This window comes from Chiloscyllium punctatum, chromosome 9 (genome assembly GCF_047496795.1).
Source record: "Chiloscyllium punctatum isolate Juve2018m chromosome 9, sChiPun1.3, whole genome shotgun sequence".
NCBI classification, from domain to species: Eukaryota; Metazoa; Chordata; class Chondrichthyes; order Orectolobiformes; family Hemiscylliidae; genus Chiloscyllium; species Chiloscyllium punctatum.
In genome coordinates this window covers 56,395,547-56,419,762 of record NC_092747.1, presented here as the reverse complement: position 1 = coordinate 56,419,762, position 24,216 = coordinate 56,395,547, and the positions used below count along the sequence as shown (strand labels likewise).

At 40.1% G+C, this 24,216-nt stretch overlaps 1 protein-coding gene across 2 annotated transcripts in view; it reads left to right on the top strand.

The window, feature by feature from the left end:
- Window positions 1–24,216, top strand: part of LOC140481424 (PC3-like endoprotease variant B) — an 865,619-nt gene that overhangs the window by 408,232 nt on the left and 433,171 nt on the right. For both annotated transcript variants that reach the window (XM_072577588.1, XM_072577587.1), the window contains exon 6: window positions 6,079–6,187. In XM_072577588.1, coding sequence (XP_072433689.1) covers window positions 6,079–6,187 — 109 coding nt within the window. The remainder of the gene's footprint in view (window positions 1–6,078; window positions 6,188–24,216) is intronic.

The window sequence follows — 24,216 nt, the reverse complement described above, 5'->3', positions numbered from 1 at the left end:
CCTTTTAGCCATCAATAATCTTCCAATCCAACCTTTCTCCCTCTTGACCCAGTGGTCACCTTCCCTCCCTCCCACTCTTGGTCTACCCCTTTCCGAATAGCTCCCCTTCTTAGCTGCCCCACTTGTTACTCACTTCTAATGCCTTACGTGAAGATTGAAGCTGATTTAATGACCAGAACTTTGTTTTCTCTTCACTGGCAAGCTGCAGGAGATGCCTGTTAGTTGACTGTCACTCATCGACTCCATCATAATAAGGCTACTTGGGGATTGATACTTTTTGGACACGCTGACATTTCTACATGAGTATCTAAACAAAGGGTCTGCTTCTGTTTGAAACCAGGCTCTGGTAGGAAGTTGACAGACATTCGGATGTTTGCAGTGATGAGCCCTTAATTGATATGGAGATTGCTGTTCTGTTCTATTCAAGCTGCTGCTGGCAGCTACAGTGTTGGGTTTTTAGCCTGCTAATGTAGCCATCTCTTAAACAGTGGATGTTCCTGAGTAAGAATGTTTGTGCCATAGTCTGCCATTACACCACAGATATCCAAGATGTTGCAGAGGACCAGGAGGCCAGGCAGGAGGAGGAAGATCCTCTTCCCAGTGGATTGTTGGAAGAGGCCACTGGTTGTACAGCATCTGTGCTTAGTTTCATCTTACTGTGTCTTCAGTTTTTCCTCTCTTACCTCCTGCTCTCCCTCTTCATCTGGTGACTGTCTCCAGAACAGCGTTTCACAGTCCTCATGGTCTTCTGTTCTCTGGAGGGCCATGCCATGGACAGCACAACAGAGCCTTGCAATGACCAAGACTCTTGGCAAAGGTTGTTATAAGGAACACCTGACTACTCTAGGCACTAAACCCATTACTCTTCAAGACTGATACCCTAACATTGTGAATCTGATGTGTTATTGAGCTTCAGTGAAGACAGCATCTATCACCTAGGTGTGTACTCATCTATATGATGCTACAGACATCTGCACTGATGAAAGCACAGACACCCTGTCGAGAAAATCGCAGTCTCCTTCAGCCAAGTTTCAATTCCCAATTCTAAATCTCTTTGTCTTCTCCTCCCTATCTTGTGCTCAATCAGGAACATGCTTTCCTCTTCTTTGTGCCCTTTATCCTTCTCACTTAACCTCCTGCTGCCTTGGGATCAATCTGCCCTGTGCAATTGTTGTTCCTCAGCTCCAATGTCCTTGATTTCTAACAACACCTACTGCCAGGTGCAGCCTTCCTGGTGCTCTGTTCCAATGCCCACCAAATGCCAAAAGGATGGTGACCTTTGAGAACTGGCTAATTTTTTTTAATATTCATTCATGAGGTGGGCATTGCTGGCCCGGCCAGCATTTATTCCCAGTGGGCAGTTATGAGTCACCCATGTCATTTTTGTCTGGAGTCACAAAAAGGCCTGCCCAGGTAAGGACAGCAGATTTCTTTGCCCGAGTGACGTTAGTGAGCCAATTCGGAGGCAGCAATCGGCAACAATTTCACAGTCACCATTGGAATCTGAATTCCAGAACCCATGTTCCCAGAACATTACCTGGGTCTTGGATTAATCATCAAGCAATAATACCACTTGGCCATTGCTTTAATGCTGGTTCCTTCCCAGACCGGTGTTAGTTTACTGCTGTTTTAACTTGGAAAGGACAAGGCCTTTCCCCAATGAAAAGATGGAAAAATATATCATCTTTAAATGAGTGCCCTTCAAGATTCACCGTTGATATGGTCCTTACCTACCTGCAGCTGATCTGAGGCAAACAGATGAGAATGTTAGTCAGTCTGTCCTCAGCTGAAAAAAAATGTTTTTAGGAGACAGTTTTCTCACAAGCTTTCGATGATGTCAGCTGGTTTATTTAGGAAGATGCCCTGTTCTGCCCACTGTTGTGAACATTGAAGATGCTGTACCACGTCACCACCATTTTTTAGACCATCCGCTTCCATTCCCACCCAAATCAAGCTATCTGAAGAAGGTCACTGGTTTTGAAAACTCAACTCTCCACATAATGTGGCCTGACCTGCTGAGTTTCTCCAGAAAAAATTCTGATTTTATTAAAATTTGCAGCACCTGCAGTTCTTTATTTCCATGTACATAGATCCCTGAAAGTTGCCACCCAGGTTGATAGGGTTGTTAGGAATGCATACAGTGTGTTAGCTTTTATTGGGAACCATGAGGTCATGCTGCAGCTGTACAAAGCTCTGGTGTGGCAGCACTTGGAGTATTGCGTACCGTTCTGGTCACTGCATTATAGGAAGGATTTGGAAGCTTTGGAAAGGGTTCAGAGAAGGTAAACAAGGATGTTGCCTGGTATGGAGGGAGGGTCCTATGAGAAAAGGTTGAGGGACTTGAGGCTGTTTTTGTTATAGAGAAAGAAGAAGGTTGAGAGTTGGCTTAATTGAGACACATAAGATAATCAGAGAGTTAGATAGGGTGGACAGTGAGAGCCTTTTTTCTCAGATGGTGATGGCTAGCACGAGGGGTCATAGCTTTAAATTGAGGGGTGATAGATATAGGACAGATGTCAGAAGTAGTTTCTTTACTCAGGGAGTAGTAGTGTCACCACCCTGGAGGCTCCCCGCCTCCATTCCTGATGAAGGGCTTTTGCCTGAAACGTCGATTTTCCTGCTCCTCGTTGCAGCCTGACCTGCTGTGCCTTTCCAGCACCACTTTAATCAGGACTCTGCAGTGCTCACTTTTGCTTCTGTGCAATGCCCTGCCTGCAAAAGTAGTAGACTTGCCAACTTTAAGGACATTTAACTGGTCATTGGATAGGCATATGGATGAAAATAAAATAGTGGAGGCTAGATGGGCTTCAGATTGGCTTGACAGGTCAGCGCAACATTGAGGGTTGAAGGGCCTGTGCTGCACTGTAATGTTCTATGTTCTATTATATCAAAATCCAGCCCTGGATTAGCCAATAGACTGTGGTGTCAGGTAACCGTTCTCTCCGCAACTCCCTCATTAGGTCTACATTCCACACTAACCTTTTGTCCACACCTGGCACCTTTCTCTATGGCCACAGGAGGTGCAACATCTGCCCCCACACCTCTACTTTTAACTCCAACCAAGACCCTCAAGAATCATTCCATGTCCGGCAGAGATTCACCTGCATTTCCTGTAACCTGATTTATTGCGTCTGTTGTTTCCAATGTGGTCTGCTGTACACTGGAGAGACCGAGCACAAACTCAGGGACCAGTTCAGGGAACATCTATGGTCCGTAGGCTCCAATCCATCTTACCCTCCAGTTGCCAGCCATTTCAACTCCCATGACCTTCCCGGGCCTCCTCCAACGTCAAAATAAGGCCACACACAAACTGGAGGAAGAACACCTCACCTTTTGCCTCAGAAGCTTACAACCATAAGGCCTCAACATAGAATTCACCAGATTCCAAATCTCCCCAGTCCCCACCTCTTACCAAGTCCAGCCCACTCTCTGTGCTCCACCCCTTGACCTGACATAACCTATCTGTCTTCCTTCCCACTTATCATACAATTCCTACGGTGTGGATATAGGCCATTTGGCCCAACAATTCCACACCGACCCTCCAAAGAGTATTCCACCCAGATTCATTCCCCTACTCTACATTTACCCCTGATTAATGCACCTAACCTATGTATCCCTGAACACTATGGGCAATTTAGCATAGCCAATTCACCTAACCTGGATTGTGGGAGGAAACTGGAGCATCCGGAGGAAGCCCACGCAGACTAGAGGAGAATATGCAAAGTTTGTGAGAAGATTTGTAGCTCGGGTGCTCGTTGATGTGGTTCTGTTCGCCGAGCTGAGAATTTGTGTTGCAGACATTTCGTCCCCTGTCTAGGTGACATCCTCAGTGCTTGGGAGCCTCCTGTGAAGCTTCCTTCGGCATTTATAGTGGTTTGAATCTGCCGCTTCTGGTTGTCAGTTCCAGCTGTCCGTATATTGGGTCCAGGTCGATGTGCTTATTGATTGGTTCTGTGGATGAGTGCCATGCCTCTAGGAATTCCCTGGCTGTTCTCTGTTTGGCTTGTCCTATACTAGTAGTGTTGTCCCAGTCGAATTCATATTGCTTGTCATCTGCGTGTGTGGCTACTCAGGATAGCTGGTCGTGTCATTTCGTGGCTAGTTGGTGTGCATGGATGCGGATCGTTAGCTGTCTTCCTGTTTGTCCTATGTAGTGTTTTGTGCAGTCCTTGCATGGGATTTTGTACACTAAATTGGTTTTGCTCATGCTGGGTATCTGGTCCTTCGTTCTGGTGAGTTGTTGTCTGAGAGTGGCTGTTGGTTTGTGTGCTGTTATGAGTCCTAGTGGTCGCAGTAGTCTGGCTGTCAGTTCGGAAATGCTCCTGATGTTTGGTAGTGTGGCTAGTCCTTTGGGTTGCAGCATGTCCTCGTTCCGATGTCTTTCCCTTAGACATCTGTTGATGAAATTGCGGAGGTATCCGTTTTTGGCGGGTACATTGTATAGGTGTTCTTCTTCCTCTTTTTGCAGTTCTGGTGTACTGCAGTGTGTTGTGGTCCTTTTGCATAGTGTCTTGATGCAACTTCTTTTGTGCGTGTTTGTGTATGCAAACTCCACACAGACAGTCGCCCAAGGCTGGAATCGAACCCAGATCCCTGGTGCTGTGAGGCACTAAGCCACCGTGCCGCCCTTCCCACTGACTCACCTATTGCCATCCTATCTATCTTTCCCCAGCCCCACCTTCCTCCAACCATTTATTTCTCAGCCGCCTTCCCCTTCCCTAGTTGTGATGAAAAATCCCAACCTGAAACATAGTCTTTACTATTCCTCTGAAACTACCTGACTGTTGTGCTTTTTCCAGCTCTACACTCTGACTCTGACTTACCAGCATCTGCAGTTCTCACTATATCCAAGTTGGGTAAACTTGTGCCTTACTATAGAGCTTAAAAGCTGTGGAAAAATCTTGTTGACACTTTTGGAATCCACCTTCACTATTTATTTCTGCTTTTGCTGCATCTTTCTATGTGGAATGCCAGTGAGTCCAAACATTTGGTAGAGAAATGTGCGAAAACAGGTAAAGAGTACACTGCTCTTTCTTGTCTTTGAGAAATTTTGAGTCTATATTGATCCATACCTCATGCCCTTATATGGCAAGCCATTTGGTTTTGGATGCAGCCTTGCCAAAGCATTAGATGGGAGGCATGGACAGAACAATTGGTAATGATTAACTCAGGTGGCCAATCTTAAATTTGATAACTACCATTGCATCTCATGTCTATTAAGGATTCAAACCCATATGTATAAGTACCTAATAATGTCTAATTGATGACTTTGTGTGAAAGTTTGCACTATACCATGATAAAAAGGTTAGGCAGTTAAAATTTACTAGATCTCTCTTTGCTCAAGGTATTTGAATGCTATCCCAGCTTCTGGCCATAAGTACATCTCCACTTTACCATCAACAAATACGGCCCTGAATTCAAATCAAATCCTGTATACATTTGGGACTGTATTACCTATTTTGTTCGCATATTTGTTTTATTGAAGTTATAAATATTCCTCCCAAACCATCAAAATTTAGAGTGCTGTGTATTTTCAATATTCAAGCTTCTTTGATATTGTAAAATTAACACCAGAAAAGTGCAACAATTTGTTGACTTCTTCATTCAATATTGTTTCAATATTTTTATGGGCACTCATTATTTTGTTCATATTTTGATTCTCTCTGACTGACACCCTTTCATGTTTAAATGTACTTTTAATGGAGCTATCTTTTAATTTGATTGTGCTGTATTGAGCAAAATGGAATACCTGATTATTATTTTGTAATATGATTAAAATTATGGATAGAGGTACAAAATGTGCATGGGCTTTGTGTGAAAAGCTAGTGTAATATTTCATTATTACTGACAGCACAAAGTAGAATATTAGATAAACTTTCTGTGATGGCAGGCTGGGTGCATTTGTACATTTCATTAGATTTAATTCATGCACTTTGAAATCTCCTGATTGCCTTGGGGAGATTTTAGTTTCGTTCAAAGAAAATATGTTTGCATTTCTTGGCATCTCTTCTCAGAACTTCCGGGGCTCTGGTGCTGCAAAACATCTGTAAACCTCACGGTTAATATTTTTCTTTACAGTTTAATACTGGCCAGACGCATGGGCCAAAGGGATTTGACATCAATGTGATGCCAGTATGGAAGAAAAATATAACTGGCTCTGGGATTGTCGTGACAATCATAGATGACGGTGAGTAATCCTTTCTCTACAGAGCAGCCACTTAAGTTCATGCTTTTTCTCCAGATAAAGGTTCCTAGAGCCCAGTCATGGATTAAAGCAGGACATGCTGAATGGCAATATTTGAATGAGAAATCTCTTTCATTCCAGGGAGGGAAAACAATGTTTTTTTATATGTGTCTAGCAATGTTTTACCCAACAGGTGACCCTGCTCCAAAGCGCAATTTACAATTCAAGACTGCTGTGTGTCGAACAAATTAAATCTCATCTTTTGGAAAAAATGTTCCCCATTTTGAACATATGAATATTTGGGAATTACTTTATAACACTTCTGAGTGTAATGGACATAAAGTGCATGCCTGTTCAATAAAACTTATATATTGTGCAAGCTGTTCATTGCCATTGTTAGCTTTTCTTACAAGTTCATAAAAACTTAATTCACCAAGTGTCTCCAGTATCTGTCACAAAATACGAAATGAAATAAATGACAGTATGTAAAATTAAAATGTGGAAATGTAGGTAAGAAAACCATACAGCCATGTACTAAAGCCCTCACATCCCCTGCCCTCATTGACCTCAACATTCATAATATAAAGTTCAAAGGAGGATATATCTTTCATGATCTTGGGACATCCCAAAGCATTTTACTACAATTAAATTGTTTTTTAAGTGTAGATGGCAGGCAATTTGCACAGAGCATGGACACACAAGCAACAAAATGATGTTTACAATTAATTGACCATCAATTTTAGTGATGTTGTTTAAGCAACAAATATTACTGTGCATAATGGAGAGAGCCACTGAGCCACAGTTGACACCTCTACAGGTCTACCATATGTAATAATTGACTACTTTAACCAAAAATGGAGGATCACAATAAAATTAATTCTTTCAAAGTCACAAAAGTGTCAATGCAATATAGAAGGTATTTAATTTTAAAATTGAGAATATTGGATAATTTTGTTAAGATTCATTTATCTATTCGTTATGATCAACCATATAAGTAAAGATAAGACCATATTTTGTCAATTTTTACATTTCAGAATAATTAAGAGTAATCTTTGTTTTCAAATATTTTGGCTGTCGGATTCCTTGAGCTTAGCGATAAATTTTATTTCCAAACAGCGAAAGAAAGACAAAACTTTGCACTGTTTTCAAATCACCCCCCTTGACCCCAAGCACACACCTCCAGACTATTATGAGGTCGCAATTCTAAAACGCTGAGCGACCCTCCTAATAGCATTTCCAAAGTGATAAGAAATTTCTGAGTTGTTTGGGAGGAAGTTCTGTCCTGCCCCATCTCCACAGTACAGCATCTCTCCAAGAATTCCAGGTCCTGTATTTTAATTTTTTTAAAGGAATTCAATGTTGCATCAGGAAAGATTATTTGTCAGAGACATGAAGAAGCATGCCGTGACCACAAACTAACTCATAATGGGAATGTAGTCAGCCAGTGTCTTCATGATCATAGGAAATAGGCTGTTGCTTACACTGAACATTGTGAGCAAACCATTGGCACAGAGAAATTCTGATATTTTTATGGTATGCTGCAGGGTCTGGGCTCAGCTTTGCTATTCATAATGAAAATGTAAATGCATCCTTTATATTACGCTGAACAGTGAACTTCAGAGGAATTATTCCTTTCCAGAATTTTGAATAATTATATATATAGGTGCAAGGAAGGATATCTTTACTTTTGAGTTTGTGTCTTTAAGGTTGAAGCCTCCATTAGGGGATTCTGTTAGGTACAGTTAATGGTCTGTTGGAAGAACCGGTTTGCTGTGCTGATTGATTTTCTTTACTCCATTCTTGAACGTTTTTGAATGGATTTAGAGCAGTGAAGGGAGTAACTGGAAGCAGAAAATAGGCTGATTACCCACTTCTCTGGTGCTCCACGTGTGTTACATCAGAATTTAACTTTAATTTGAAATTTAACCATCAAGATTTAAAGCACTCCAAGAAAATCTGCATTCTAAAGTACTTAAATGTCAGTTTTGAACTATGAAGTTTATGTGAAAGGCTTTTTTGAGATTATTAACCTCTTCAGGGGCAGCATGGTGGCTCAGTGGTTAGCACTGCTGCCTCACAGCGCCAGGGACCCAGGTTCAATTCCCACTTCAGGCAACTGTCTATGTGGAGTTTGCACATTCTCCCTGTGTCTGCATGGGTTTCCTCTGGGTGCTCCGGTTTCCTGCCACAGTCCAAAGATGTGCAGGTTAGGTGAATTCGCCATGCTAAATTGCCTGTAGTGTTTGGTGCCCTAGTCAAGGGTAAATGTAGTGGAATGGGTCTGGGTGCATTGTTCTTCGGGGGGGTCAGTGTGGAATTGTTGGGCCGAAGAGCCTGTTTCCACTGTAGGGAATCTAATCCTTAAGAGCAGGCTGTCCAAACATGTGCAGCAATTGGTTCTGGCCTGTCCCATAGCTAAATTTATCATTGTGGCCACTTAATACCTAAGAGACGGTTGTATTGGATATCAATTTCTATCCCATTATTTTTAGGCAAAAAGTTAATAGTGCAGTGCGGGAAACTATAAATTATGGATGAAGTGCTCAATTTTTGTCACAGTAAGATTTGTTTGCAGTGTAGGGGAGAAAAGGTCATCACAGCTAATCTGAAATTCTTTCCAATCATTTTGAATCCATTCAGAGGTTGCCCACGGTAATAGAACCATGTCCATGAATTCAGCATTTTAACACTGTTATAACATAAAACACTGGTCCTTTGTTTGTTTTACCATAGTTGTAAATATAAACAGTCAACCTTGGAAACAGAGGAATAGAAGTCCACCAATCAGCCTATCAAGCCTGTCTTGCCATTTTAGGTTATTGCTGTAAATCTGCTCAATGCCATTTTTCTCCACTATTTCCAAATCCTTTAATTCATTACTTTCCAGAAACCTGCCAATTTCTTGAGCCTGCTCAATGCCTGAGCTTCCACAGCTTTCTAGGGTAGAAATTTTGGATGATACACTACCCTATGAATGAAGTAAATGCCCTTTTTCTTATCCTGAGATTACATCTCCTGGTTCAGGAGAGAGCAACCGGGGGTAACATCCTGGCTATTATTTCTGTCATGCTCTGTAAGTCTCAATGAGATTGCCTCTCCTTCGAAATTCTCAAGAAGAGAAGCTCGGCTTCCTCAATCTCTCCTCCTACAACAATCTTGCCATCTCGGGTAAATCTTAATTGAACTCCCACTATGGCAAGAATACCCTTCCGTAGATAAAGAGACCAAACCTGTACACACTACTACAGGTGAGGTATACATCTTTACTTCTATACTCAAATTCCCTTCAAATGAATGCCAATGCATTGTTTGTTTTTTCTAATACCTTACTGCACTTGCATATTAACTTTAAGTGACTCATGAACAAGAACACTTAAATTCTTTTAGACACCAACACTTTGCAAATTCTCATTATTTAAGAAGAATTCTGCCTTTTTACTCCCAAAGTGAGTAATTGCATTTATTTACATTAAATTCCATCAGCCATATTCTAGCCCATTCATTGAGTCTCTCCAAGTCCCTTTGAAGTCTCTTTGCACATTGGTCACAACTTATGTTCCCACACAGTTCCATGTCATCACCAAATTTGGAGATATTACATCCACATCATTTATATTGATGATGAACAACTGCGAGATTGTGGTGACCCATCAATACCAGCTTGCAATCCTTCGAATGATCTTTGCTTTCTGTCTTTGCACCAATTCCTAATCCATACTCATTGATTTCCTACAATTTCATACACTGTGATTTTATTTCCTAACCTCCTGTGTGAGACCTTATCAAAGGATTTCTGAAAATCCAAATACACCACATTCACTGGTTCTCATTTGGCCAATGCTATAAGGAACATTTTCAAAAAAAAATCCAAGTTTGTCAAACTTGATTTTCCTTTCCTATAGTCACATTGACTGTGCACAACCTTTTCTAAACTTTCAGTATCACATCCATTACAACAGATTCTAACTTTTCCTCAACTGGGAGTACCAAGTTGACAGGTCTCCTCTCCCACTTCCTTAAACAGTGGGTTATGTTTTCTATCTTCCAGTCAGTAAGAACCTTTCCAGAATCTATAGAATTACCAAAGGTAACCACTAATGCATTTACTATTGCTATTACTACTTGCTTCAACACTCAGAGGTGAAGTTCGTCTCCACAAGAAAATTTATCAAGTTTCAATCCAACTCATCTTTCAAGTACTACATGTTCACTACGACTAATTTCTTTAAATTCCTCAGTTACATAAGTCCCTTGATCACCTTAAACTTCAGCAAAAACTGCTGGAAAAACTCAGCAGGTCTGGCAGCATTTATGGAAAGAGAAAGAGTTAACCTTTAGAGTCCAGTGTTGACTCTTCAGAATTGGTCACCTCGTATTCCTGACAAATTTTCTACATCTTCTTCGGTGAACACACAAGCAAACTATCCTTGTCTGCACTCTAAATTCCCCTACCCCACCATAATAGACCCACATTTGTTCTTGATAACCTTTTTCCTCTCACATAACAATTGAAGATTTTTACAGTTGACATTACTCATTTGCAATCATATTCTCTTTTCCCTTTCCTTATCAATTTCTTGTCCTCCTTTGCTGGTTCCTAAGTTCCTCCCAATCCACAGCCTTCTCACTTTTTCTGGGATTTTTCTCAGCTACTTCCTTTGATTGAATGAACCTTTTACTTATTTTGTTAACGATGGTTAATCTTTGGTTGTTTGTGCTTTGAGCAAATGGATATTTGTTGTTGTCCTTGCAGTATTTCTTTAAATACATGTCATTACAAGCTGTCAAAGCTTTGAGTGCATTTTCCCAATCGACAACAGCCACTATGCTATTCGCACCCAGATTTAAGACCCTAGTTTCAGAATGAATGATATTGCATTCAAACTTCGTGCAGTATTCTGCCAGATCATGGGCACTATTTTCCAAAGACTCCTTTAAAGCAAGGTTATCAATTAGTCCTTTCTAATTATACAGCACCAAATCTAAAATGGCTTGATACATAGTTGGTGCCTTAACTGTTTCAAAAACCCATCTTCTACAAACCCCAGTAATTCATTTTCCACAACATCAATGCTGCCTTGGTTCATCCAGACTTGATGCAAATTGAAGTCATCCATTGCTGCTGTACTGCCTCTGTACATGCATCTCTAATTTCCTGACTACGTTATGCCCAATATTACCACAACAGTTTGTTGTCTGTGAATGACTCTCATCAAAGTTTGCTTCCACTTGCTGTGTCTTAGCTCCCCTCAAACCAATTCTACAGCTTGATCCTTTGATCAAAGATCATTTCTTCATAACATACTGATCCTATATCATATTGGGAGCTCCACCTCACCTCCTATTCCTTTGTTATCTATCCTTTCTAAGTGTAGAATATCCTTGGAATTAAGTAGTTAAATCAAACACATTTGTATTAATCTGTGCAATCACTTTTTGTGAATGCTATATTCATTCAGGCAGAGTGCCTTTAATTCAACCTTCTTAACATTATTCTCAATTTTGATCTTGTTTGATGCTAGCCATTGTTTTATCTGTCTTCTGTTTTTGTTTACAACTCCTCAACTTCCTTTTCTTTCTTTGAATCAGAGCTCCCTCTTAGGTTCTGATCACCATACCACTCTAATCCCTTAGGAATAGCACTACCCAATCTTCCAGTCAGGATGCCAGTTCTATTCCTGCCAAGATGCACTCACCCACCTTGTACAGGTCTCATTTGCCCCAGAACCAGTCCCAATGCCTCAGAAAACCGATGACCTCCCTCCTACACCAGCTTTCCAGCCACGTGTTCAATTGCTCAATTCTCCAGAGACTGCACGTAATCCTGAGATTACTACTTTTGAGATCCTGCTTTTCAATCTCCTTGAAATCTGCCTCTACAATGTCACCTGCCTGCTTACCTCAGTCATTGGTACCAGCATACGCCATCAACTCTGGGTGTTCACCCTCCCCTAGAAGAATATCCTGCAGCCATTCTGTGACCTCCTTGATTCTGACACTAGGGAGTCAACTTATCATTTGGGCATAGGTTTATGGCTGTGAAAAAGCCTGTCTCATCCCCTGATTTGAGAAACCCCTATCTGTACAGCTCTCCCACTTTTCTTTCTCTCCTTCTATATAGTTGTCATGTACAATGGTGCCATTGACATGAGTGCACTCTTCTGTGAAACCATTGCTGTTGCCAGTGTCCAAAAAGCAAAACCAATCTGCAAACAAGATTAACTCAAGGGACTCTTGTACTAATTGTCTGGTTCACTTGGACTTACCTGCCTGCATACACTTTAAGTGCAGTGTGACCACTTCTCTAAAAATGCTATTCACATTGCCCTTTGCTTTGCAGATGCACTGCAGTGACTCCAGATATAACTCAAATTCTAAAATAAGAGCTCAAGCTTGTGCAGACAATGGGACTTCCTGCAGATGTGTTAGTCTCAGACTCATGGTGCATCCTGATTTCCCACTTTAAACAAGCTGCACGTTCCACTTGACTAAAACCAGTTAACTGTTCTAACCATTTATAACAGCCAGAATATCTTACAGTTAGCCACCGGCAGCTCCTCCTGCTGTATTGATGTATGATTCAAGTAACACTAGACACTGAAGAAAGCAAATAAAAATGCGAGAGAAAATAAACACCCCTCCCCCTCTCACTGCATCTCCAGCATCAAACTCATTCTGCTTGAAAACTCCATTCTGCTTGTACTTTGACTTTGCTGCTACAGTGTAAGGACAAATCCAGACTGATTTGCCTAATTACCTAATCAGCTACTGTCCAGTATAACATCCTTACCCCAGCTAAAGCTGGAAGAAACTTCAATTATTTTCTTATCTTTCTTCAATTTTAAGCCTTGTAATAACCAGTTTAAGGCTAGTTGTAGACTACACTTGTGGAAAGACATTGACACTTTAAAACTTAGCACTCACCAAACTGACTCTTACAAACTGATGTAATTTTTCCTGTCATTGATGCTGCATTTATTATTGATTCTAATTACTTTAATTTTGGACAAAAGCAGTATACTCCACCAATACTTTACCTCAGACTAGATTATATATCTGGCCACTATCAGTTTAAGTAGATGTATTAGAATGCAAATGAGTTATTATTGGTTAAAAATACTACTCAAACTTTACTGGTGATTACAGTGCTGGATTTTCCCATGTGTATGCGAAAATAAAAATGGTACTAAGTGTCCAAGCATTCACACACTTAAAAAGCCGACATACAGATAGTATACATTCATTTGATTTGATTTATTGTCATGAGTCTTGTTACAAAAATAGTGAAAAATGTTGAAGAATGCTGCACTCTCCAATGTCATCTTGCAATATGAAAATAATAAGAATATCAAGGCAAAATAATGAAGAAATATTTTAAAAGTCCAACTTTATAGTCCTTCATGTTAAATGAAACATGGATAATTGTGGTGAGATCTGAAATTAAAGAGGAGAAAGATAGGTTAGCATTCAGGGTATTCCATCAGAATGTACAATTAAGCTGATGGGACCAAATTAATCCTGACAAAGGTGCATCTCCCATCTCTACTCTGAAGCAAAGTGTCAACAAAAGCAGGAGTTAATCTTTGTCCTTCAGATACAGGTGATGGCTGCCTAGTACTTCCAACTTTTCTTATTTTTGTCAATGCAAGTTGAATATTTTATGTCCCTAAATGTTTTTACTCCCTGTACAAAGTAACAAAAGTAAAGCTTTCTCTGTCGTTGACCCTCCCTCTACAATTTTGTCAATTGTTTACAGTCTGTTTTTTAAAACCTGTTTGCATATGGCTGAAAGTAGTTTTCTAACTATTTCAATTTTTTTTAACATATCTTCATAAACTTCTGAAATGTGACTGAAAGCTTTATCCGTTAACAAATAATAATATCAAACAAGCAGAAGACATCAGTCTTCTTGCAATTTCCTTTTAGTCAATAGAATAAGAAACCAGATGTCCTTGGCATGCTGGATAAGCTCTTCATCTCCTTAAGAATTTTTTTCAAAGTCATGAAGTAAATGTAACTTTTTAAAAAATGGCATTATATGCTTAGGTTCCCTATTGCCCTGTGTTGCAATCTGTTTTACATTGATTTAGCAACAATAAAAGAACCTTTTCTTCAGGGAAACCACTGTATTTTTAACAAATGTGGGTGAAGACCCAGAATCCTGCACACCCAGAAGTGAAATGAATGAATTGAAAAATGAACTGATGTAAATTGTGCACCTCCTAATGCTAAATTAATCACTGAATGCACACTTAGTGATAATGGGATTGCAGATCTATTTAGTTTTGTAATTCATATTACAAATCATCACCACCTTTATTACTTTTCTTTGGTCTTCACAAACCTGTTTTTTATCCACTATGCAAACTCATAGGAAATTGTATGGATCTATATCCATCAGCTTCCTGTTCAAATAATGCAGACATGTATATAAGAGGCACATAATTCTCCCTGACCATAACAGATATGCACTCTGCCTTTTATAAAATCTCACCGTATGATATTATTAATAAATATGTCAGTTAGCTTTCTATAAAATTCCTTTATTTATTTTAACAAAGATGTTAAACCATTTAAAGGATTACACTGGTGCATCAAGGTATTTCTTATGAATGCATTAATGTTTTAATTACTAATATCACAGAGCTTTTTAACTCATTTATGTTGCTTTCCTATCGTGAGTAGTGGTTGTGTGACTTAAGTGTTCCTACTCACAGTAGTGGAAGCAAACAGCACTTGTTTTTTATTTGCTAAATACCAGATGTCTGAAAAGAGCTATTATTAAAGGCATGTAGCAGGAACTTTGAATTCCGATTTGGATTGTCTGTTGACCATTGAAGCAGCTGCTGGGAAGTGCTCCCGCCAACTTTGGAAAAAAAAATATCTTCAGGCATTGGGTTTGCAGATGCCAAAGTATTAAATACCAGCAAAGAAAGATCACAGTCTGCATTGTGGGCTATGAAGGCTGTAAGTGAAAAATGGCAAAAATGAAAAATAAAACCAGTGCAATGGAACAAACATCTGGCAGCTGCTCCAAAGGATGCCCCCTAAAATTGGAAAACCATCCAGCAGATTGGCAATGATCCCTGCACAGGCACCGAATTAAAATATCAGCATAATTACTGTATGAGGAGCATAGATTCCATCAGAAGCTGTGAATGTTGCTAAGTTTATTTATAAATAAGTAGAATATTATTGAATACCTCCACTCCACGAAGATTCCCATCGCTTGAAACCCAGGGCTGAATCATATGATATGATGGTGAAATGCCATTTTGTTATTTTTCATGGAGGATCTCTCGACATGGTGCCTCATGAGTTCTCATGGGCTATCAACCAACCTTGTCTCATTAACTACCCATCACCACTTATGTGGCACCTCTTTTCCGACATTAGCTTGATTGTCCCACTTGCCATAGCCAGAAACATTTGTCATTGCCTGAAATTCCAGGATTCCCGATGGCAGTGCCATCTTTAAAAGGCCATTGTGCACCTGGATAAGCGCTGGGAGTCTGGACCTGCCTTGTACAACTTGGGATATTTCATCCCGTACATGGTAGATAAGGGGCATTTTGCATCAATAGAATAAGAAACCAGATGTCCTTGGCAAGCCACTTTGCAGACAAGGATAAGATGTTGCAGAGGAGGCCATTATACCAGAGGAGGCCATTAGACCATGTTGGCACGGTCCAAGGTTGCCACCTCGGTCAGTGGGATCTCAACAATCTGGAGGAATGCACAGCAATGCCACAGTAAGGTCAATGACCTACTCTGCTCTTCCAGAGTAATGGCCATCATCCTGCCACTGCTACTTTGTACTTACTTTGCTCCTGTTACTGCATTCACCTTCTGCAAGACTAATGCTCTACCACTCTCACTGTTGCTTACAAAATCTTCTCTCACCCACCCAATTCCCCAAGCCCACTAACTCTACATGACCTCTGCATCTCCAACTCACTGACACTCAGGACACGTTACCATCTCTCACTTACGCCAATTGAGCCAGCCGATTACTTCTCACTCCCCATGTCTAATGTTGTGAGAAAATGGCCCTCTGCAGGCCAGAGAGAGTCAGGATGTCCAACTCTCAGCTCCTAACCCCCAATGGGGACAGGATCATGATCATGATTGTCCTACATGGCCGACTGACAGAGCCCTGCCCTTGACTCATAGCAGAAATTACTGGAGCAATTCAGCAGGTCTGGCCGCATCTGTGGAGAGAAAGCAGAGTTAACGCTGTGAGTCCAGTGACTCTCCTTCAGAGCTGGGAATATATGGTGAAGACCAGGATCACAGGTATCTCTGTCACATATAACACTCCTCAGACAAATATTCTTGCCATATCCTGAGATCTACAGTAATGCCATACATTGCCATATGCACACTATCAACCTCTCTATCCATCAGCATTGCCTCAGGCAATATGGACCCCCGCCCTGGTTCCACTCCATTCTCCACCTTGTTTAACATTTTAACATCTTAAAGAAGCCCTTGGCTGACTATGCAGGGTCCCAATCACTGATAACAAACCGCCCCACTCCCATCAGATTTTACTGAGGACAGCTCCTCCTTGACTTTGAGACATGGCCACTTGATTGATGCCCACACAGGCAGTGTGTTTGCCACGTAGGTTGCTGGCACATGCTGAATGGGTGACTGCTGATAGCAAATCATCCACCCCCTTGATTGATGACAGCCATATTAAGCTGCCTGACTCTCCGTCTACACTAAACAGAAGGCCAGGCAAGGTTAGGCAGGGAAGGCAGAAAGCCAAGGAAGGCAAGGTAGGGATACTGTGAGCATCCAGATAAATGTAAGGGAGCGAGCGAGCAGCTCCAAGATGCTCCTTGGTAAAGTCTGTGAGTGAGATACCTGTTCATGCAAATGTCCTTGCAGCAACATTGCAATGAAAGGTTCTCAAAGTGTAGTATTAATATGCAGAAGTGTATGATATAGAGGCAGATGGGATATATGTTTTTACTAGTTGAGACATGAATACAAAAGCAAAGGGATTATGATGCATATTAGTTAGGTCACAGCTGAAATACTATGTGCAGTGAAGGGGATGCAGAGAAGGTTCACCAAGATGTTGCCTGGGCTGGAGTGATTCAGCTCTGAGGAAACATTGGATAGAGAAAGCTGAGGGTGTGTCTGATTGAAAGGTTCTGAGGGGTGATTGATATAATAGAAAGAAACGATTCCCATTAGTAGAGAAGTCAGTAACCAGGGTACAGATATAGGTAAGGAGCAGGAGGTTTGGGGGATTTAAAGAAAAACCAAATTCACTCAGAAGGTTGTGGTTACCTGAAACTCAATGCTTAAAAGGGTGATACAAGTGAGAACTTTAGAGACAATTAAGAAGTATTCTTGCAACACCATAATAGACAGAGCTATTGACCAACTGCTGGAGAATGGGATTTGAATGGGGAATGCTTGATGGTTGATGACATGTTGGGCCGAAGGACTTCTCCATGATATAAAAACTCTATGACTTTGCGTATAAGTGGATTGCAGCTATGCCATGATAATGTGACGAGGCTGGTATATGTCAGATGCTAATGTCTGTCAACATGGGTCACATGTGGCCACTGCCATAGAACATGCTCCAAGACCATGGTGCCAGGTGTTGAAGCTGGAAGCCCAGATGAGCAAGCAGAGAGCTGGAGTGAACAGTTGTCCACTCAGATTCTCATGTTGAGGATTCTTGGCATCTAATTTCTATTTGATGGGTGGAAGAATGGGAAGCCTTAATGAGGTGAGGTTGTAATGAGACTGATAATAAGCAATTATCTCTGTTAATAGGCCTCTTACCATTCACGAGTGAGAATCTCATCTCAGTGTCTGGGATTTGATGGAAATTGCAAGTTTCTCGTCTCAATATTGAGAATGGCCTGGCTCAATGTCTCACCCAACTTTCCCAAATTCCATGCCATAGTTCATATCGTTCAGGGCCTGGGAAGATTCCGTTGAAAGTGTTTGAGCATAACGCGTAAATAAAAAAAAAGTTTAATTCTCCCCAGGTACCTGAGCAACACAAAAGTCTGGCTCTCAGGTAATGAAATATTGAAGAACAGAAACAAGTCAATAACTCGGGTCATTTCCTTAAAGAGTAGCACAGGCACGTGTAGATTTAAATGGCTCGGACTTGAGAAGTTAAGGTTAAAGGGTTGCAAGGGAGAAGAAATAAGAAAGAAAAACACCTGTGGGAAATAGAAACTGGAGCCTCCTGGGATAGATCATGTTGAATAAGAATACCTAAAAGAAAAAGAAAGTAAAACAAAACTCCTGAGAGAGGTAAAAGGGGGCACAAGGTAGAATTGAAGACAACAGCTGGAACTGAAAAAGAAATACTTTGAGGTGGCAACAGGAGATGAGAGGAATGCAGCAAGAATAGTCAACAGCTGAGAGAAGTCTAGCTGAATAAAGATTACGAGTGTGGTTGCTATGGAGCATTCACAAATGAAAAATCGAAATAGAAAAAGAGGATGAAGAGATGCAAAAACCAACTGTTAATCAGTAATATAAAGATATACATTTGAAAGCAAAGTACAGGAATGAGGTGAGTTTTTTTTTAGAAGTGAGTGGACAGATTGAATAAACAATTCCTTTCTGGATTCCTCTCTTCATTAGGTCATACGAACATCACTTCTTGAGAATGAACATTGAAGAATTCAACTTACTGCATATCAGCATCAGTTGCTAACTTCAGTATTATTCAATCAGGAATGGTATTATTGTTGACAATAGTGAACTAGTTCACTGCCTCAAAAATGAATGAGCAATTAGAGAAGAAGTGAAAATCATAAGAGATACAAATGCTTTTAAAATGAAGGGTAAGTGTAACATAGTAAATGTCTGAATGAAAACCTGTTCCAAGTACAAACAGGTACTTGGAACAAACACAGATCTTACTTAACTATAAATGGATCGAAGATTCTAGATAGGCTAATCTAGTCCAAAGGAAATGAAACTCAGGAATAAATGTTATTTATCCTAAATTGTAAAGAGAGATGAGATGGAAGATCTGAGAGGCACCAGCCATCATTGAGAAATTTAAAGGACTCTAGAGAAGGTACCAACAGAATGGAAGCCAGCCAATGTATTGATGAGAAAGAAAAGATGATGAAATAGACAGAAACCACAGATTCAGTTATCTGAATCAAATTTACTATCAGCTGAGAATCATCCAGAAAACAGTAACCTCAAAAATAACCTCTAGAAAATACTGACCTCAAAAATATTTTTGTAAGACTTCCTTTACGTGGTTAGCACTGCTGCCTCTCAGCACCAGGGACGGGAATTCGATTCCAACCTTGGGCGACTGTCTGTGTGGAATTTGTACATTCTCCATGTGTCTGCATGGGTTTCCTCTGAGTGCTCCAGTTTCCTCCCATCGTCCAAAGATGTTCAGGTTAGGTGGATTGGCCATGCTAAATTGCCCATCGTATCCAGGGATGTGCAGGCTACATGGATTAGCCATGGACATGCAGGGTTACAAGGATAGAAAAGGGGGGTGGGTGTGGGTGGGTTGCTGTTCAGGGGATTAGTGTGGACTTGATGGGCTGAGTGGCCTGCTTCCACCCTGTAGGGTTTCTGTGATTAAAGTTATGTGAAATTGGGGTAAATCCAAGCAGTTAGTAAGAAAGTTGCTTCGGGGTGATAATATTTATTAGAGGAGTTATTGCTTTGTGTGAGTGGGACCTAAGGAGGGGTAGAAGTACAGAAGTCGGGGAATTGGGATAAGGGCGTCATTTTCAGGATGCAACCTGCAAATAATGGAGTACTACATGGATCAGCATTTGGGCCATGATTATTTACAACATATTTATTCATATCTTGAATGAGGAATGTGAATGTAGTATTGCCAGTTTTTGGATGACTCAAAATTCGATGGAAAGGCAGGTGGCAAGGATGACACACAGATTCTACAGTGAGATGTCTACAAATTAAGCGAGTGGGACAAAATTTGGCAGTTGGAATATAATGTTGATAAATTTGAGGTCATACACTTTGGCAGGTAGAACAGAGGAGTTGAATATTATTTAAATTGAGAAAGACTGCAGAAAGCTACAGAACAGAGGGATTTGGGTGTTTTCATTCAAATCAAAAAAAGTTGACATTCAGTGAGTGATATGGAAGGCAAATAGAATGTTGACTTTTACTTCAAATGTAATAGAGAAGGAGGTTTTGCGAAATGTTTTGAAGATACTACTCAGACCTTAGCTGCAATACTGTTTTGCATCCCCTTATCTAAGGAAAGATATCATGGCATTGAAGGGATTTCGGAGAAGGTTCACTGGAATGATTCTGGGTGTGGAAGGACTCTTATGGGGAGAAGTTGAGTAAGATGGGCCGATACTCTTTGGAATTTAGAAGAATGAGAGGTGACTTGATTGAAACATCCTTACGGGGTTTCAGGTATATACGGAGATGTTGTTTCCCCATGTGGGTGAGTCAAGAATCAGAAAACATAATCTCAGAATAACGAGTGGCCCATTTAAGACAGAGTGAAGAATAATCTTTTCTCAAAGGGTAATGAATCTGTGGTCCAACAGAGGGCTGTTGAGGCTGGTCTATTAAATATACACAAGACTGTGATACAGGCTTTTAATTAGTAAAGGAATTGAGAGTTCTGGGAGAAAGGTAGGAAAGTGGAGGCGAGGGTTATCGAATCAGCCATGATCTCATTGAAAGGTAGAGCAGACACAGTGGGCTGTATGGCCTATTCTCCTCCTGTGTCCTATGGTCTTTTGATCTTGCACAATGAGGGCTTTATGTTCAGTAACGGGGCGTGTATTGTAGAGTGGTCACATTTGCCTATGAGACCAGAGTAGAATGGATTGTGAAACTGAAGGGAGCATCTAAGAAAATTGCAGAATGAATTGAAAAAAATGTAAGGAGTAGAACAACAGTAGGTTTTTCTTAATGCAGAAAAGCCATGAAAATTCCATACGTAGGGACGAAAATGACATATACTGTGTAAAATAAGTAAGAATAAAGTACTCAGTGACCTTGGAATCTTAGAGACTGAATGCTAAACAAATCCACCAAAAGCAAAACCTAGTATGGATGATAAGACGTTGAACAATAAAGTGTAAGCCAGTTTGTTTACACACTTAAAATCGGACCCTATACAGTTGAGGCGGTAAGATATAACTGACAAGGTAATGATCAAACTGTACAGTGCTGAAGAAAGATTCTGCCCTGAAAACGGTTTTCATTTCTCGTTGCCAAGAAACAAGTGAAACATGCAAGTGCTTGGAGGTAGTGTAGAGAAAAGCCAGTAGATTGATCCATTGATCCACAGTGTCAAGAGATCTGCTTAATGAGGAAATACCAGGGAAATGTGGGCTTTTTAGCTCGAAATAGGCATCTTAGAAGGTCTGTCAGATTATTAAAGGTATAGAACATGTAACTGAACTGAGAATATTCCTCTAAAATGAAACAGCAAGAAATAGAGCTACTGAACATTTTTCAAAGTGGTACAGGTAATTTTTGGGCTGATATGAGGAATTCTTCTTCATGCTGAGTGAGTAGCACCTGCAGTAAACCTTTAAATAGATAAACAGAAGCATAAGTCCTGGAACTGGTTATGAAATAAATGAATTCTGCAATGAAAGGATGGATGAATTCAGATAGATCAAATAGTCTTTACTACTTTGTAAGCTTGTAAAGTATTTACAATGTCTGAAAAATCAGATTTCACAGAGAGGTTGCTTGTTCTTAACCACTGGCATACATATCTTCCAAGTCAGTTTGACTGAATTCAAAAATCTCAGTGCAGCTCAGTTTGTGGCTCTTTCACCTGTGTCGGAAATTACACACTCAAAAACTCATTTCAGCAGTTCAGCATTTAATCAAAGATAAAATTTCCAGGTAAAGCTGCAATGTCAGAAGACCCATGGTTCCAATGAGATTTCCTATCTGTTCATTCAGGCAAGTGTAAGTGGGTGAATTCCTTTCAGGGTTTTTCTGCTCAACCTCTGTAATTTCTGTGGGAGAGCTATGAAAACCCCAGAAAATGTTGTAAACACTGATTTCACATATCTTCCATGAACTGCAGTGAAATTCACTCCTTAAAAAGCCTCAATTGAAACTTCCATAGGCCCCCTTTTAAAGTTCCATTGAATTGGCAATGTTTGGAAAGATTATTTGATGTCAAGTTTTGTCACAGGCCTTAAATATTGATAGAAGGAAAAAGGAAGAAGAATTTTATATATAGCACGTTTTATGACCTCAAAAACAAAATCCAAAGTACTTTATAGGTAATGAAATATTTCTCAAAATGAGTTGTAGATGGTAACTTAAAAATCTGACATTTAAACTGCACACTGCAAAGCCAACAGAAATGTAATAGCATCCAGGTATTCTCTTCCATTTGATGAGTTTGGCAATGAATATTAGAAAATGGACAAGAGCTCTCCCTGTTCTTCTTTAAAATTGTGCTACAGGGAGTGTTTTATATTCAGCTGATGGATGCTTATTTTAATGCCTTGTTTATATTCTACTGGAATATGAATGAAAAGTTTGCGTTCAAGTCTCTGAAGTAGAGTTTGAACCTTGAACCTTTTGACTTGGGTGGGAGTGCCATTACTGCACTATGGCTAACCCTTGAATGAGTTAACAGAGTTTTGGAATTAATTGGTGTATGATTGGACCTTCCTCCTTTGGAAGGATATTTGGGCTTTATTATCTAGGTGATTTTTATGTTGAAATGGCAAATCTGGAAAGCTAGATTAAATTGCATGGTACTGAGGAGGTCAGAAATTAAGTGGTCAGCAAGATAAAGTGACAAATTAGATACAATTCGCCAGAGTGGGGCGATCTTGTTCAAAGGGTCTTAAAATCAGAATAAAGTTGGTGAAAGCAAACCTGTCATATATTTGTGAAAATTCAGCCGGAAGTTTGTACTACCATGTCACTTGGGTAGGATGAGGACATATCCCAATTCTAAAAATCCCAGCTAGGCAAAAATAGCCCAGAAGGTTGGATCTATATTGCAGGATGGTGGGCCAGGTCATCCCAGAATGTACGCATGTTGTTAAAAAGCCCTTAATTACTAATTGAACTGAATGACTTGCTAAGACTATTTCAGAGGACAATTAAGAGTCAACCACATTGCATGTAGACCAGATCGGGTAATATGCTTGATTTCCTTCTCTAAAGGATATTAGTAAAATAGATGGGTTTTCATGACAATTGACAATAGTTTTGTGGTTGCCATTAGGTGAGCTTTTAAATCCAGGTTTTTATTGATACAAGTTTCACCATCTGCTATAGTGATATTAAAACCAATGTCTCCAAAAGTCTTAATGGGTTACAAATCCACTGACAATATTTTCACTTCACCATCTTTTCTAAATATTGACCCTTAGTTCACAATTCTCCTGTTAGAAGAATCATCCTTTCCACATGTACTCTGTTAAAACCCCTTGGGATTTTAAAATGCTCAAAACATGGAATGTCCTTCCAACTTTTATTCTGTTTTCACTATGTTGAAAACTGTGTCATTCATGAAAATTCATTTCCCCACATTTGCAATCCTTCAACTAAACAAAACCTTAAAACTTTTCATTCAAATGTACAATCTCTTAGAGCAACTAGCATTGAATTTCATTCATAATCCCTCTTCAGAACATCTGGAAATATGCAGCTGTCAATCAAACTGTGAACTCAAAGACAGTGATAATAGACAATTGAGACAATAGTCAGCATAATCCAGTAATGGAAATGTTCAGTCTGATGGCAACAAACGGAGTGAAATAGCAAGCAATCACTTTTAAATTCTCCAGACATTTTTCAAAGATTTTAGAGGGCAGGACCTTAGATACTGGGCAAGTCCCTTTGGCATGGTTCAGTCATCTCAGCTCCAGAACATCTGTATAGAACTTCCTCAGGGTTTAGGGACAGCCATCTTTAGCTATTTCATCAATGGCCTTCCTTTCAACATAAAATCATAAGTGAAGATGTTTGCTGCTGATTGTGCAATGTTCAGCATCCTAGATTTTGAAGTAGTCCAAATGCAGCAAGCT